Source organism: Mesoplodon densirostris, chromosome 14 (genome assembly GCF_025265405.1).
Source record: "Mesoplodon densirostris isolate mMesDen1 chromosome 14, mMesDen1 primary haplotype, whole genome shotgun sequence".
NCBI lineage: Eukaryota > Metazoa > Chordata > Mammalia > Artiodactyla > Ziphiidae > Mesoplodon > Mesoplodon densirostris.
The window spans coordinates 29,331,659-29,349,870 of NC_082674.1; the positions used below are offsets into that span (position 1 = coordinate 29,331,659).

An 18,212-nucleotide genomic window follows, 5' to 3' on the forward strand; every position below is an offset into this window, starting at 1 on the left:
TTGTTCATGAAACTAAAAAAATGTTCGGAGATAATAAACTGTCACTTTGGGCTGGCCTCAGGCCTTGCATATTGAAAGAGGGCCGCAAGCTTCAATCTTTTCAAGACTGTGACTCTCATGCTTTCTGGGAACCAAGTTTTAAACAGATTCCATGGAGACCTTAGACCAGATGAAAGCAGTAGGGGTGTTGTGCAGTGCTGTGACAGAGACACTGAGGACATTATTGTTTCAAACGTGACCACCCCCACCAGTATTATTGTTAAGAAAGTACTGGTTGAATTATCTCATTATTGACATGTTTCATATCACTGACTTACTGAAACTAAGATTTGCTGATCAAAGACATCTTTTAGAGATGGATTTTCCATATCCTCTTTCAGCCTGAGGATGGCAGAACTACTGGCAAAACTACCAAAACAGTATAAATTGTACTGTGGTGAATTTGCCCTCATCTTCAAAGATCCAGCAAGGCACCCATCATGAGAGAGGAAGCATGGGGTCAGCCAGGCACACAGAAGCATTGTTTCAACTCACACTGGATAAGCTGATTACGAAGAGATTTCTCTTCTCTTCGAGACACCATGGACACAGTCAAAAGTTGAAACAATGATATTCAGACTGCAACTCAGCAAATGTGAAAGGCGCCAGTGGCCAGTCACTAACACCCTCCAAAGCTTACCAGACCATATGAAAGGATGTCATGGACCCACCCACATCCCAGATGCTTTTCATGTTATCAGTGGAGATAGAAATGATGCTTAAGTTACAATGGAGAGGATTCAGAATGCCAAGCCAGTTGTCAGAGCATTTATCAGCTGAACGTTTGAGGCTTGCAAAAGGACTCATAATTCATTTACTGAGCCATGATCTGAGACCAGTTCTAGCTCTAAGCAGGCAAGATAGTCATTTCAACAATAATTATAGCAACAAGTAACATTCTGTTAACACTTCGAGTTTATGGAATAGTCCCCTCTTTACGATCTTTTTCTTTTTTTTTTTGCGGTACGCGGGCCTCGCACTGTTGTGGCCTCTCCCGTTGCGGAGCACAGGTTCCGGATGTGCAGGCTCAGCGGCCATGGCTCATGGGCCCAGCCGCTCCGTGGGATCTTCCCAGACTGGGGCACGAACCCGTGTCCCCTGCATCGGCAGATGGACTCTCAACCACTGCTCCACCAGGGAAACCCCTGCGATCTTATTTGAGTCTTACGATGATCTTGTGAGGTAGGAATAGTGGGAATTCCCACTTTATAGAAGCCCAAAGAGGTTCAGCATCATGTGTAAGATGATGAAAGAACAGGGACTCAAGCTCAGTTTTCTAACCCCAAGTCCATGTCCTTGGCATTTCTTCTCTAGAACCCTTATCATAAGGAGGGAGAGGGTGAAGAAAATAAGTCAGTGAATATCAAAGTATTTGATCATCGTGGCTCAGATTCAAAGCTTTTCTTGCTCCTGGCTCCATTCTCATTACTGAGACCCAGTTACTGTTATTTCTGTCTTTTGTGACCTAGCCTTTGATCCGGGTTCTCTCCCTGAACCTTGGCCTGGAATTTTGACCTTGGTGTTTGACCTCTTGGAAAGTCTGCTTCCCCTTGTCCGTTCCTGCCTCTCCCACCTGGGGAAACAGCTCCACCCGAGAGGGCTGAGCTGTCTCCCCAGATGTCTCTATCCTCACGCTTGCCTTGGGCCCAGCCTCATTCACACCCAGCCAGGCTGCAGGCCCTGAGCAGTGGTAGTCAAGTCTCCACTGAGTGTGCCCAGCACTGAGATAGGCCATCATCAACACTTGTGCCTTCTGATCCACACGCTTCCCTTGTCTCACTCTGATTCCTGCCGGTCGTTGCTTAATCAGCAGGCAGATTTGCTGGGCCTTCGGCACGAGCACCCATCCTTCATCCAGTTCGAGATGAGCTGCGGAGTTGAGTGAGTGCCCGGTTATTTTCAGGACTATTTTAATAACACTTTATTTATTTGGCACCATCAAGGCACCAGAAATGGATTCCCCAGATAATTGAAATTTGGGGTGTCAGATTTTATGTTAAGAATTTTGAAGGGAGGCCTTCCACAGTGCTCTGTGTACTTTTGTGCCTTGTTAGGCCAGAAGTGCAGATCATAATTTAACCATTTCATAGGCTACTGAGTACCTTGTTTTAAACTGTTTGGGTCTGGGGACTTGCATTTAGTTTTCACTGTTACTAGTGTGTCAGGTTCACAGCAGCCTTCTGAGCTAGCTTGCTACTTCAGTAGAGCTCATTTATTGAGTACCTACTATGTGCAACGGACTTCTGACTTGACAAAGACCCTAAGAAATGTACTGTCCAATCCTACAAAAGTTAGGAAATTATAGATTCGGCCTGTTGGGGACAGTATTGAGTGGGGCTCTTTCTAAAAAAATGTGTCCTGACTTTCAGGTCTCTGGTGTCTTTTTGTCCTCTTTTTTCATTCATTAAGTGCTACAGTGGGCCAAGTACTGTGCTAGATGCTGAAGTTGTAAACAGTGAACAAACCATTGCCCCTAATGTGAAGATCCTTCCCTGCTGGTCCTCAGCCATTTTCCAGAGGGGCAGGTTGAAATAACAGAATTCTGACCATCTGACATCCCTCTCCCAGCTGAATATAACTATTAAAATGTGCAGATACACATATACACATGTACTTATAAATATGGCACATTTTTCCCAGTTAAAGGTTACCAAGATATAGTCTCTGTGAAAGTAAACAATAACAATAATATAAGGATAAAATATAAGACAAGTATAAAAGGTCCAGATTATTCTTGGAATCCAATCATTTTGTGAGCTCTCTCAAGCTGAATTCCTGGAAAAAGATATCCCATTCTCTGTTAAAAATTTTTTTTAATTTTTCTTTTTGTGGTCTTTTAATAATCACATAATCGTAGTACTGTCTTTTCCTATTAAACATGAGATTGGTAAAGGAAGAAAAATATGACCGACAGCCAAGATTCCTTGGAAAAGCATACAAAGTTAATAAATAGGCCTAAAGTAAATATATTGCTTCTCTATCTGCCCATAAAATAATACAAGTCTTGGGAACATTTTCACACCATTCATTTTAAAATAAAGAAACTGCTCTGAGATAAGTACTTTAGAAATTACAAGGATGTAGGTGTTGTTATGAGAAATATATACAAAGGAAAAAAAGGATAACTAAATGTGTAGTGGCTGAAAGAATTTGAAAATTCCAACTGTAGGAGATTTTTTTCCATGACTCAATGAGACTTTCTTAAATACACATTCATACCCCATGGAAATTCCCACTTCCAGATTAGGGAATTTTTGTATCCTCAACTTTTTTTTTCTTATTGTCTACATTAATAGAGTTTTCCCTCTAGCTTCATTTGGGAACATTTCATCTTTACCTTTTCCTAGGCTGCAGTTATGTTAACAATTTGCTGATTTATTTGAATGGCTTTCTGACTAGTTATGGTCACATTTGAAAAGCAACTGTGGTAACAGAATGACATATGAAGACACAATAAAACAGATAAGCTATCTCCTTTGGTTCTGTCTTGGCCAACTTTATCTCCAGTTTTATGGCCCTGGACAGGCTACCAGTAATTGGTGGGCTATAAGGAGGCCTGATATATTTAGCCATATAAACCAAGTGAAGCTTTGGAATTTTCCCACTTATTTAGATACTCACATTTCTTAACCAAGTCCAGCCATTCCCCCTACCCCCACCCCCCCAAGAAATCTTAAGGAAGAGAGTGCCTGAATTAAGTCTGAAAAGACAACATAATTGTTCATCTTTGTTTCTCGCAATCAAATAAGCAGGCTTGCGAATTTACACAGAAAAGCTACGTGAAGTATGCAAACCATTAATAAATCCCAAAAGAAGAAGTAATAAGAGACAGATAGGAATTAGCTTCGTTTATCTTATTACTTCCATATGAAATTTTTTTAACTTATAAAAGAAATTTAAGAACATATCTGCCATTAAAAAAACACTTATGTTTTCTAGAAATTTGCCTATAGAGAGATTTTTCCAGAAAAACTTTTCTTGGTTTGTGGGTGTCTGTGTGCGCGTGCATGCACTTGTACGATTCATAGGAATCTAGGGTGCTGGTAGACAGCTGCTGCCCACAGCCAGGCCCTCCAGACCTGCCATTCACCCAGAGCACAGCACGGGGAAGCAGCGGCAATCCTAGAGACGACTGAGGTCTGAAACCAGAGCTAATTATTACCCTCCTAACAGAGTCAGTGCTGCAGACAGTCCTAAGCACAGTGGCTCTGTATACCTTACACGAGTGTACTTTTCCAGAGTCACCCACCCATACTCAAGAGCTACTAGTTGGCTGTCAGCCTTCCCAGCATTGCTAATCAGAAAGAGTGCTTCACACATTTCTCAATGGAGACAATTAATATTATTTGCAAGATAAACAGCTCGTAGTAATCAAGGTAATGAGAAGAACCTTGTATGTATGTATTCAAAACCAGGAGTTCGGTGGAGTAATACAGTTTAGACACCAAAAAGCATTTATTAACATTTTCATTTAAGCTATATCTGAAAAATAAAAATCAGTGATTATATACATTGTTTCAGAAGCAAATTAACATTATTATTACACATTTTTACATAACTGGTAGTCAAAATACATTCTTTTTTGTTCTGTTGTTGTCCCAAACATGTTGAAATATCCAATATGATGATGACAGGACTGATATTAAAACTTTAAGTCAACACCTTAAAAGGTGGGATTGGAGTTTCAACTTCTTACTTTCCTTTCCTCTTTTTGGAAAATTTTCCATAAAATAAAATAACAAAAAGCAAGAAAGTATAGAGCTTAGATTTGCTTAATACATTTATACCCCCTGAATAATGAAATGTATGTTACCTTATGGTCTAGTGATGTGGCCTTGGAGTTAAAATAATGATTTTCATTTCAACTTTGTACTCTTGACCAAATTAATTGTGATCACAGTGCCTTAATATCCCCGTTGAGCAGATAAAATTGCTTCTAGAAAATACTTGAACATCAGTGTAGAATACTGGTGGTGTTCTTCAGAAACTTAGTGTCTGAGGTTCTCTAAATCTTGAAAAAAGTGAATGTTTTCCTGGAAATGTTTTTACTGATAAGGGGTTTGTTGGGCTTCCTAGGATGTGAAAGAAATATCCATCCCTAATTTTAATTAAACATAAAATAAAGTGCCAATATGTGTTTGCTTATGTTACTGCAAGTTGTAATAGTTTTTTTTCCCAGAATTTTGTTTTCTAAGACTTGGGATAAGAATTGGTGCTGAACATCTGCATTCCTGACACAATCCCAAGGGTTCTTGTAAAAATAGCTCTTCCGGACAGTATAAGGTACTTGGAAAGTCTTTAAAAATCATTCAGGAGAAGGACAGATGGAGGAAAGTAGAGATTCCCACCCAGATGCAGGGTAGGAAACAGCAAATGGATATAGACATAACAAACACCCATTTTTGTTCTTTATTGCTTCTAGGCTCAGAAAATATTTCTAGAATTCTTCTCCACAAAGAAGCGGTTCCAGGGTTCCCTTTAGAAATAGTTGTAGCCAAAGACAATGAATTCCTGCTGTTTCAAGCCTTCTTCCTTTGGAGGACATTAAGGTATTTCTTTAATTCCTCAGCTGATTCAATACAAGATGAGATGGAATTTCAGGGTGATCCTGTAAGCAGTACTTCATTGAATTTCCCCTCGCCAAATCCATCTTTGTGCAAGCATTTTCTCATTCTCCTAAATAAGGAGATCCAAGACCATTTCTCTCTTCTGAAAGAGGCCCACTAATGCATATCTGCCCAACCAGTTTAAAGGGAGACCATTTTCTTTGCTTCCAGCAACAGGCAGATGCATGTGTCTCCAAAAGTCTTAGCAGGACCTCTGTTCAACTGATAATCACCAAACTCTCCAAGGACATGGCATCGCCGTCATCCTTCTAGAGGAGGATGTATTGTCTAGCATGTCATGTCAGTATTGTACCCCCATGTAATCTAAGAGCACAGAAAAGTAGGATTTAAATGAGAATCATCTGGTCTTCAGGCCAAGACCCATCAGGATATATTCCATATTCAGAGCACTGTGGCATAAACTAAAGAAGGTGTGGGATAATAACAATTCCCAATATGCAAATTTCAGGCTGCTCTAACAAGCACAGTGCATGTTTCACAGATTTCACTAACACTTCCTCAAGCTCCTTTATTTATTTGGATTAGAAACAATCATACTGTGATACCATGATTCTGGACTCTTCAAACTTACCTCTTCCCCCACCAAGAACTTCCTTGTAAAGAAGCTATGCAAAAAGTCTAACCAGCTCTTGGTTATTCTCTAAGGACTGTAAATGCAATGTTGATTTGAAATACTCTCATTCAGGATGGTATCAAGTGTGTCTCACTTTGGTGTTCATTATATAGAATAAGAAATTGAATTTCAGTAGACTCACAGCACTTCATTCTCAAAAGACTGCCCTGATGTTAGTAACAGGACCAGTTCTGAGATTACATATTAATATACTGGACTGAAAGCAGACTCTCAGATCCGTTTATGATAATGTCAGGGTTTTTGCTAGACAATTTATAGCTTACGGAACTCTAAAATAGAGATGGCCTCACATGGTAGGAAACTGAGCACTAAAATGTTGAGAGAATGATGAAAGGGAATAGTACATAATGTATGACTTTAGATAAAATGTTAGGAGACAGCTAGTTGCCTGCATATGTGTCTGTTACAAATCAGCAGTTACTCCAGTGACAGAGGATAACAGCAGTAGGTACCCCAAACACATGCTCCACCATCCTTAAAAAGTTTTTGGGCTTCCCTGGTGGCGCAGTGGTTGAGAGTCCGCCTGCCGATGCAGGGGACACAGGTTCGTGCCCCGGTCCGGGAAGATCCCACATTGCCGCGGAGTGGCTGGGCCCGTGAGCCATGGCCACTGAGCCTGTGCGTCCGGAGCCTGTGCTCCGCAACGGGAGAGGCCAGAACAGTGAGAGGCCCGTGTACCGCAAAAAAAAAAAAGTTTTTAAAATTTGTTCCACTTTGTATTTGAAAAGGAAAACAATACTTATTTAACATAATAAAGTGAGATGACTAGTGTTAAAATGCTTTTTAAAAATAATTTAGACTTCTTTCTACATTTAATGTATCACAATGAGTGTTGTGTTCAGCCTAATCTGTTGAGGGGCAGCTGAATAGTTTTAGAGTAAATTGGTTTTGTTGCGTTTTTCTGTGTTTTATTTTAATAAATATTGAGGGAGTCAGAATTTGAAACTTACATACTTTCCGGTTTCTTCCCTCTAATGTGCATCATCGATGAATGGGGAAATATTAATTTTAGAGGCACAGAATAATGTTTGGCTTCTTTGCATTCTGCCACGTTATCTGAGGCCTGGAAGACATCCAGGAGGACTTGTTTTACCTAAAATATTCACAACACAGCGTTGTAGAACCAGCACCTACTTAAATAGCCCTTCTATGCATTTTTTTTCCCATTTGTTAAACTTAGCTCAAGCTGTTATCCTGAATGTTATAGGGAAACATGTTGAACGTATTTCTTCTGCTGAAGAAATGTGTGCTTGATGTACCCCTGGAGCTGGCTACCTAGCGGATACAGTCATTTGGATAAAGGGTGGGACTGTCAGTATTGTGGTTCTGATCCTCAAACAACCCAATTTTTTTTTTTAACTTTCTAGCCACAGAGCACAATCCTAATCCCATCCATTAATCATAGTATGTACCAAAAGTAGCATGCGCATCACCATTGATTATCTTAACAAATCCCTAAAATTCACTGAAAATAAAATCCCATACTGCCCTGTGATTAGTATGCATTTTCAGTGTCAGTGTCATCTGCCCAGATACCTATTTTTCCATCATATACTTTCTGAAGGCAAAAGTTTCTCATAAACTTAAATGTCAGTAAAGAATACAAGCTTTGGGTCTGTGTAGATGTGCCCAAGACATTTCCTTGTCCGTAAGCCGTGCACTAAAGCACTGGACAAAGAGTTTAGAATCCTTCCCTGATCCTTGCTATTAACTCTCTGGAATGTAGACCTAACTCCTCCTTCAGTGGGATCATCTGTGGTATGGTTCACTGAGACACGATCCAGGTCCCCTGCTCTGTCTTATATTTGTGGTTAGAATAATTTTGACGAAACCTCAGCAGTCTTATGGCTAAAGGCTGAAACAGAATTATTATCTTGGATATGTAACAAGAGTAGTGATAAAGGAAAGACTGTAGGTTTAAAAACCGGCGATATTTACCGTAAATTTTAAGAGAATGGAGGAAAGCAGTGCTACTGTATTTAATTCACTAAGTCTTAAAACTCGACTGAAACTAAACCACTTTTTGATGTTTACAGTTACCTGTCAGAAAGGATACTTCAGTCGTTGAAGGAAATTAGAAATTTCACAGCAGTGGAAATCTTAGATAAAAATTTCAGGGAGATGTTCTACCAACTGTGCTGTAATAAAAAGAGAGAATGTGCTACACCGTCTTCATACATCCTTTCACTGGGAGAATGCTGATGAAAGCATCTCTTTAATAAGTCCTAGTTGCTCACTACCTGTGAAGAGTTGAACCACTGGCTTCTTTTAGCAGGTGGATAAAAATGTAGAACTCTTGATCTTATCAGTGGCACCTAAAACACTTATTTTTGGTCTCTCTTCCATGGTAACGAGAGGTGAAACTTGAGAAGACAGTGTGGACTAATGGATAGAGTGTTGGTCAGGAGGTCAGACACCTCTGTTCTGTTCTGTTCTGTTCCCAGCCTGCTACTGGGTTGCTATGTAAACTTAGATAAGCCACTTACCCTCTCTGCACCTCATGTTTTCCATTTGTGAAAACATAGGTAGAGACATTCTGTACTTAGCACTTCACAAAGATATTGTGAGAACCAGCTTACTCTGAAGAAGTTCGTAGTATCTTTGGGTTGAAAAGAGGCTATGTAAATATGTCAGTGTCCTTGTTCCCTTTGACAACACTCTCTCCACAGTCTGACATTGTATAAACTGTCCTTTATCAATCACTGCAAAACAGGTACCATTACAATGCGCTTTGTATTGCACAGAAGCTGAGAGAGTGACCGTAGAGCCAGAACACCTGGTTTGAATCTGGGGTCCACCACTTACTAACCCTGTGACCTTGGACAAGTCAGTATGCTGGATTTCCTCATCCGTAAAATAGGGATAATGACAGCACCCATCTCTTTCCGACTGTGATCCAAAACTTGAAGGCATTTATGAAGAGCACTTCAGATGTTAGATAGGATGCATAATACACTTTACATAAGTGTGTGATTACTGTTACTACCCAGAACAATTCTTCATTATTAACATGGCAGTGAAGGTCAAAATCACCTCTGGCCTTGGTTTCTTCTGTGCATCTCGTCTCAGGGTGGCTGCTCTCTCTTCCTCCTGAATGCTTGTGTCTCTCTCCCCCACTCCCTAAAGCCCTGAGTATAAGCTCCTATAGATGATGTGATCTGTCATGTCATCTATAATAATTGAGAGAGTGTCACGTAAAAGGTCAAAGAAATTCAGATGTTTTAAAGTCTCAGAAACAGCTCTGATTTATTAACTTGAAAAGTTGCTAATAGATTTCAGAAGTATTGCAAAATGGAGAGTGAGATAATTGACAGCTGGAAGCTGTTTGCTGATTGTTATAAAAAATAAACTCAGAAAACATCAGGAGGAAATAGAAGAATAACAATTTAAATTCATTTTAACCTTTCTTGTCTGCTTCTGTAGTGGTGAGGGTACCCAAAAATGCATAAATTGCTCAAATGTAAAGAAAGAGAGCATCCGGATTTTCAAAAATTTAAATAAAAATATTTCTTTTTCAGGGGTTAACAACATTATGAAAGTATAAAAGTCTAGGATTTGATGAAGATTACTGATTAGGTTTTTTCCTGTGACTTACCATAGTATGGGATTTCAAAGATTGAATAGCATCTAAGAGGTAATCATATGTTTCATTGATTTTTTTTTCTCTCTTTATTATTAGAACCAACCTACATCACAGTTGATCCACCTGCGTGTGGAGAGTCATCAAACTGCACCCTGACAGAGAAGGACTGCATTTATGGTTTCAAACTTGATCACAATGGTTGTCGAACTTGTCAGTGCAAAAACAGTGAGTACACGGAAGACTGTGTTTTTTCAGAGCCTAATATTGTGAAAGCATATTGTGTGATTGAATGTCTTTTCTTTCATTCCTATTCATGACATTCCCTTAGCAACCTGAAAGAAGGAAAAAAAGTGTATTTAACATAAACACATGGTCATTTGGAGAAAAAGAGCTGCTCCTTTATTCCGGTTTTTGCCCTCATTTCATTATATTCAGATACTCCTTGATGTCTGGCTGCATCATGGGTGCAGCCCTGGGAACTCTGGAGCACATGTTTCCAAACACCCAGGGAGCTCTCAGTACCGCCCTTGCCGGGGTCATCAGTGACAAGGAGGTCACTCACACAGAGGTGTCACATTCCATGTGTGGCAGCCATAGTCTTTAGAATGTGCTCTGCTTTCTTGATCCCAGCTCTCTTCCATGTAGATTCCAATCATGTCTCCAGGCCATGATCTCTGAAATGTGATAGAGTATATTGCATTTCTTACTGGAAAAAAAAAATTGCCCTTCATGTTTAAAACGATTTTGAATTCCTCTAATTCTTCTACCAGAATAAACATCTTTAGTCATTCCCCAGGTGACATTGTTTCTAGAACTTTCTTGGTCCTTATGTAAATGTGTGGCCTAGAAACAAACAAAGTATTGCAGAATTTGGTCTGATCACTGCAGTGCTATTCTGTGGTCTAAGTGAGCATTTGCTCTTTGGATTATACACTGTTGGCTAACACTGAGGTTATAAGCAACTAGAACCAGTTGGTACTTTTTACATCAGCTGCACATAGGTGGTTCTCATCTGTTCTGTATTTAAACGTTTGATTTTTTTTTTTAATGATATAAATGCAGGGCCAAATTTAACCAGAAATTACCCTGAGAGTTTTCAACCATTTACCAACTAGTTGGGGTATTTTTGAATCTTGATGATGTGACCTCATACTTTATCTATGCCTCCCAGCTTATATCAAATAAGCATAACTTACATGTCCTCATCTAAATCATTGCACTAAAATAAATTAAATTGTGTAGAACCAAGGAGAGAGCCATGTTAGCACTGAAGACCTTCCTGCAAAATGACTTTGAACATAATCCTCACTTCTTCTATGGAGTTATTCAGCTAACAACATATCAGCTCCATCTCCACAAGGAAATCTTGAAACTCTTGATCTGTATCTTATCTGAAATCATAATACATTCTATTTACAACATTCCTTTGCTGGAAACCCTACTTTAAACATAAAACGAAGTTAGTAGGGTATGGGTTGTTTTTCATGAACCTATACTGGCTCCTGGTATTCATTGCTTTCTTTCCTAAATGTCTCATATCCCATGTTTAACCATTCCTTCTGCAGAATTTTCAGTTGTGAATGTCAAGCTTAGTTCCTGTAGTGTTAGAATCCTTCGTCCCTTTTGAAATGACATTTGGCCTCTTTTAGTTTTCTGAAATCTCTTTCCATTCCCTCTGATGTCTCCAAATATGGACAATGCTTCTATAATCAGCAGGTTCTCCATGAGCCTCTGGGTATAATTACCCTGGACTCAGAGAGTTAGAATTACTTAATGTAGAGAGATGATCACTTTCTGATTTATCCGTTTTCTTGGGCTCTGTATTCCTCTTCACCTTAATCATTCAATGCTTTCTTTTGTAAGAATATTTTCGGTGAAGACAGATACTAAGTAGGAGTTGCTTAATTCGATTTTCTCAGTTACTTGTTACCATCACACTGTCTGTGGGATGGACTTGGTGCTGAAACGGAGGTTATCAAACTGTTGTTGTGATGATGGTTGTTTACACCTTTAAATTTCCCATAAGCCTCCACCCATCGGGGACTATCTGCCTTCCTACACTTGTTTCTGTTCAGAGGAGGACCAGTCCCTGTTATACACCTATCTGCCTTTTATACCTCCCTTTGGAAAGCCAAGTTTACTAGGGAGCTGCTTTGGCAGCCATATTTGTTGGCTTAAATGGTCAACTTTGATTTTTTGACACCAAGGTAATTGGTGATTGTATCACAAAGAGTTTATATTTTAATCCTTCTCATATCTCTTGAGCTGTACATCCTTTCTGATCATGGGAGCATACCTAATTTTTTTTTCCTGAACTTTTTGAAGTCTAAAAATATAGATTTCATTGTGCCTTATCACCCCGCCTACCATCTTCACCTGGGCTTTGCTATTATGAACTTTTGGCCACATGGGCACACCTACATAAGACCCCTGCAGATTCACAATGAGCCCTTTGTAGTTAAATCCAAAGAAGCAATTTCCCTCAGTTGTCATTGAAGCAAGTCAGAAGCATACGACTGGCTTTTTGCAAATTGAGACTTATCAGGAAAATTCTGCTCTGCCTGTCTTTGTGTTAGTGTTGCTTTCTGGCTTTGTAAAAGGAACATCCATGCATACTACCTGCTTTGCACCTCCATTTCATTAACACATAGGAGGAAATATGTACAGGAGACCATTGCATTTTATGTCAGCTGGAATTTGCCATTTTGTCTATATCATACACAAAAGTACACGGAAAGTATATGACAGAGCCATAGAGCATTCTGCTCTCATCCCCTCCCATTAGCAATCCTGATTATTTGACACCTTTGGGCGGTGAGTCAAATTAAATCAAACTGCCACATCCTCGGTTGTCAGATTCTTGTGACTGTATGTACCCAGCTCTCCTCCCAGACTCTGGCATCATACTGACTTGTATCTGGGTGATCAGGGCAAGTCGCTTTATTTCCTAGAGCCTCTGTGTCCTCATCTGTAAAGGGCAGGTAATAATACCAAAGTAATGGGTTGTTCTGAGGACTAAGTAGTGAATGCAAAGCTAGCTTTACTACCTGACATATGGTAATTGTTGACACGATAGCTGTTTTATAACATGCATTTCTGAGTCAGCTAGAGCTAGCTGAGGTGGAAAGCCCCCAGTTTCCCTCCTTTGTTCCAACACCAACCTGACTCCAGTTCTTCCTGTCCTCTGAGGACACGCGCACAAACAACTTTCCTTTTGCCTTTTAATTTTAACCCTCGAATATTCTCACTCTCTTTCACCTAGTTTTAGAAAAAAGGAAGCCCCTGATACTGAAGGATAGCTAAGTATATTCTTTTTCCCATTGCAGCTACGTGATAAGTATGGATTTTGTCTAAATCTCTCCTTTATGTTATTTTTCTGCATCCCACCAAAGCCTGTTTCACATGCAATGGTCCTAACCATTTATACCCAAGTTTTCCGTTAGGGGTTAGACGTTGTATATATAGACCATTGGCATCAATATTTCTTTCTTAAAATAAGACCAATGCCAAATAAATATTTCTCCCCTGTTACTGGCCTGTTGTCTACTCATTCATTCCTTCTTTCATTCATCTAGCATTTATTGAGTGCCTACTATACACCAAGAACTAGGGGTACAAAAAAGTTAAAAATGGACCTTATCCCTGACTAATCTTGGTAATGTGTTGGTAATATTGGTAATATGCTAATATGGTGTAATGGTATTGCAATATAATCAAGCATATTATAGACAGTCACTTGAAGATTGAAATCAAAACCCAGTAGAAACACGTCCTTCAAAAGAACATGCAAGGTATATGACAAAGGATTCTTTTATTTGAACATACTGTAGCTTTTCTTTTTTAACCTGTAACAAATAACATTTCTTATAACACTGCTAAGCAAAGTAATGCATCAAGGGCATATAGAGAATTTAAACTGTTTTCAAAGACATACTTAGAATAAAGAAAAGAAACATGGTAGAAAATGCTTAAGAATGTATGATAGCAACAAAAGTTAAAACTAAAATCATTTAGATAAGCTACTAAAAATCTAACACTTCGTTGGTACAAGCTGTTAGTAGCATTCCTTTTTAACCAAAATGTTTGCTGTCAAACATACATAATACATTTCAGCTTACTATAGGTACTATATGTAGTAAATGACATCGATGTGAATTAAATTGCATCCATCTTTTAGCATCTTATCATCTACATTTTTAAATCAAGTGGATTTCATCAGATTATTTGTAACTGCTCTTCCAGTTTTAACAATCTGTAATTCTAGGGATTAATAGTGCTTTTAACTAGAAACCAATGCAGACATAGAAAATTAATGGTAGCAGGGAGAAAAAACCTTTCATAATTTTTATGAAACATATATCTGGATCAAGCATCTAAAGAAGGTTGCAGCATCATATACAAAGAGGCAGGCTCCTGTTTTCATTTCATTGTTACTCTGAACAAACACTTATCAAGGTCAAGATTGGGACCACCATTTGCAGTGTTGCACTTCTTTTTTTTTTTTTTTTTTTGCTGTACGCGGGCCTCTCACTGCTGTGGCCTCTCCCGTTGCGGAGCACAGACTCCGGACACACAGGCTCCGCGGCCATGGCTCGCGGGCCCAGCCGCTCCGCGGCACGTGGGATCCTCCGGGATCGGGGCACGAACCCGTGTCCCCTGCATTGGCAGGCGGACTCCCAACCACTGCGCCACCAGGGAAGCCCTGCACTTCTTTATTTAACAGTCTCAGGAACTTTATTCATGGTATCCTTAACTGCTTGCATGTTGCTGAGAATTGCCAGAACCCAAGAGTGTGAAGTCCTGCAGCAGAGAAGCACAACACAACTCTAGGGGCACCATCACACTGTGTTCTGTGTGCACGCTCCATGGTGTTCAACTACAACAAAGTACAAACGATGCTCCCCACAGTTGGGGCACATTTTGGCCCTGGGAGCAAAAACATCTTTTTTTTCTCCCAAATAAACAGAGAGTTTACTGCATAGCTGCTATCGACCAGCCATAATGCACAGGCTCTGTATTTTGCCATTATTTATCACTTTCTCTTCAATGGTAATTTTCCCCTCTAGATTAGAAAGCATTCTTAGATCACAACAAAGTCATAATGTTGAAAAATTATGAACATAAAGCCACCATTCTTTCTGTGGTTGCCTCCAGTGATGTACTAAAACTTTTCAAACAAACTTAAAAATTCCCACCCATCTATGAATATGATGTTTCTAATCTATCTGTTCTGCTCTTTATGTAAATGTTGGCCTTGACGTTATACTTCTCTGAAGAAAAATCCATAATTGATACATGGATCTAGGAATACCTTGAAATCTTTAATGTTCTCTATTTCTAAGCTAGAAGGTGGTATTTGGAGATGTTTAGCAAGCGCCAGTATTGTGAAATTTTTCAGTACTAACAGTAAGTTTTTTCATCCTTTTTTTTTTCTGTTAATGTGGCAGTCTTGATGAGAGTAGAGGGGTAAATAGCAAGAATCTTGATTGGTTCATTCGTTCAGCAAGTATTTACTGAGCACTCACTCCATGCTGAGCACCGTGACAGCACCTGGACTGTGTAAATAAAGAAAATAGGTCGCTGCCCTAGAGCTCCCTTCTGCGGGGGAGGAGAAACGAGATAGCAGGGCAGTGAGCAGTCCCAAGTCAGGGCAGCATTGTGGCAACCTGCCCAAGATGTCACAGCCAGTCCAAAGTCTATGAACGTCCTGTATTTTTGTTCACACATAGCAGCCTTTGCTTGAAATTCCCTTCCACTGCAAAGCAGAGGTAAAGACAAACTTAGTTTATATCAAATTTTTTAAACTAAGTGATGCAACAGCTTTCATTAAGGATGAAGCCCATTTTAGATTAAAAATTATAGAAAAACTCCTTTTTTACAGGACCAGAGAAATAAAGGCACAAAGGTGCTCAGACTCAGAGTTTCAAGGAATTTAATCCCCAGGGATGTTCTCACAGTGTTGTTAGTTCATCTGTTTCTCAACATAATCTACTTGGTGGTGTCAAGACTTAAAATTTTTGCAATAGAAAAATGGATTCGCAACTTAGATCTTGGTGTCAGAGAAAGAAATGTGGCTATGACAGTCTTCTCCCTCCTTCATCGTTCCCTTAATAATGGGAAAGAGATGAAAAATGATGACCTTTCAAGTCATATAATTACAAAATTTTAAATGAGCCATTTAGAATTTCACTTTTAAGGATGCAAATTAGTAATCAGTTGCTTCATAGTATGATACAGACCCATGAGGTTATATTAAATATGTGTACTGAAAGGTTTATGATGATGACAAAGTAGAAAATTATACTATAAATCACATTATCCTTTTTAAAAGATAGCAAATTAAATATGCAAGTATTGCCAGCTAAGATTCACAGAAGATGCTATCTTAAAATATTTATGTAAAATATGAACCCATTTCACCTATTAATTGTAGTTAAGGTTTAATTTTAGGTTATAAGATTTGTGTGTGGAGGGGACAAATGTGTTCTGTTTTTCCCAGTAACTTATGCATTATTTACAATATTTATGCTTAAAGGATATCCACATAAAATTCATTTATTATTTCAACAAAAGTAGTCTCAGCTTCCCATTTTACCAGTCCACGCAGAACTATAGTCAAACATTGCCATACTTTTGCCTTCATCATGTCTACTTCTTTAAGTTTGATTATCTTTCAAATTCTGCATTTAATTCAGATAAGTCTCAGTTTGCTTTAGTTACATCACCAAGTATGCTTTTCTTATTTACCTTAACGTTTTTGTTGCCTGTATTACTCTAGTAAGCCCTACATCACACCTTTTAAAATTTCTTTACAAGGTTTCCATTAAGCTAATAGAAGTTTCTTGTGCCAGCCACCATTTCTTTGTTCCTTTTTTTCCCTTCTACAATAATAAGTTATAACTGACTAACAGAGGACAGTTAAACATCACTCCAGATTCTGCTAAGAGGGGAGAGTTTGAACATTTTAAATAATGGATAGTTAAACATTAATCTAGGTATATATTTGGCATATACATTTTTTTTTTGTCAGTTAACTAAGTGTATCTAAATACCTGGATATTTGTCAGCGGTAGGGAAAAAAATATCTAATTGAAACACTGATTATTTCACTTTGTATTATGTTATTAGAGATATACCTTTTAAAGAAAGGGTAAGCAATGCTTTATGCTGCATATGGTACGCAGTATTATATGGTAACATCTAAAACTCATAAAAGTAAACGTGTGTGAACCTTTAAGAATGTGTTTCTCATAGGCATGCAGTAGGAACAAAAATACATGACGAAATTTGGGATGTAAGTTTCCACTTCTCACATTTTGTATAATAAATGGTCATCAGTGGTTTGAAATGGCTGATGAGAACAAATTTCATGAGAAAATGCCCTCTGTTTTATCCGCATCTCAAATAGTAGTTGCCAGCTTGCTCTTTAGCCCCAGTCTGGAGTACACATCAGAAATCTGTTTTTCAGAGTTGGACTTTATTGTGTATATTAGTACCAAAACATGAAGTTAGGTTCTGATAACCATGAAATAGCACAATCTATAATTTTTAACCGTTGCTGATGCTGTGGTAGAGCTGAGAACTTTGCATCGGTGGAAGATTGGAAGATTAGGGGAAGGCATTGAGGTGTCAAATGTTCTCTTCCTTTCATCTTTGGAAGAAACGTGCTGTCCGTGTGTCTTCACAGGGGAGGAACTTTGCACGGGCCTCAAGCGAGGCTGCACCTTGGACTGCCCCTTCGGCTTCCTAACCGATGCCCACAGCTGTGAGATTTGTCAGTGCCGCCCACGCCCCAAGAAGTGCAGACTCGTGAGCTGTGACAAGTATTGTCCGTTTGGATATCTGTACGTATTTCTTAACTCAGGGGATCTATTCTTAATTACCTATAACTTGACGAAACGTCTCTTACCTTTTTTGTTGGCTGTTGTGTGTGTGTTTGTGAATGAATCAGCAATGTACTGAATCCAGAATATCTCTGCTTGTTTTGTTAGAGGAATCAGAAAGCAGGGAAAGGCGGTATCTCCAAAGATAAGAATCAAGTTTTACTCTTTTTTGAAGATGGGCCACAGCCTTGTTATGACACTTTGGGCCTGTTAGGTGAGATTCCCTCATAGCAAGGGCCTTTGGACACTGCCAAAGGGAGTGGAACTGTCATGAGGTCCCAGTGTTGTAAGCGCTTCAACTTTGCACCACTGTCACAGCAACGGTTTTGTGATAACTTATTTAATCTGTACTTTAAGTTGAATTGACAGCTACTGATTTGCAATATGGAGCATCCGTACCTGCCACGCCTCCCTGTCCTACCTTGATGCTTGTCTGTGTTTATAGT

At 39.1% G+C, this 18,212-nt stretch overlaps 1 protein-coding gene across 3 annotated transcripts in view; it reads left to right on the forward strand.

Moving 5' to 3' along the window:
* CRIM1 (cysteine rich transmembrane BMP regulator 1) overlaps positions 1-18,212 on the forward strand; it is a 206,668-nt gene that overhangs the window by 143,528 nt on the left and 44,928 nt on the right. For all 3 annotated transcript variants that reach the window (XM_060117584.1, XM_060117582.1, XM_060117583.1), the window contains 2 exons: positions 9,980-10,108; positions 17,571-17,727. In XM_060117584.1, the coding sequence (XP_059973567.1) occupies positions 9,980-10,108; positions 17,571-17,727 (286 nt within the window). The remainder of the gene's footprint in view (positions 1-9,979; positions 10,109-17,570; positions 17,728-18,212) is intronic.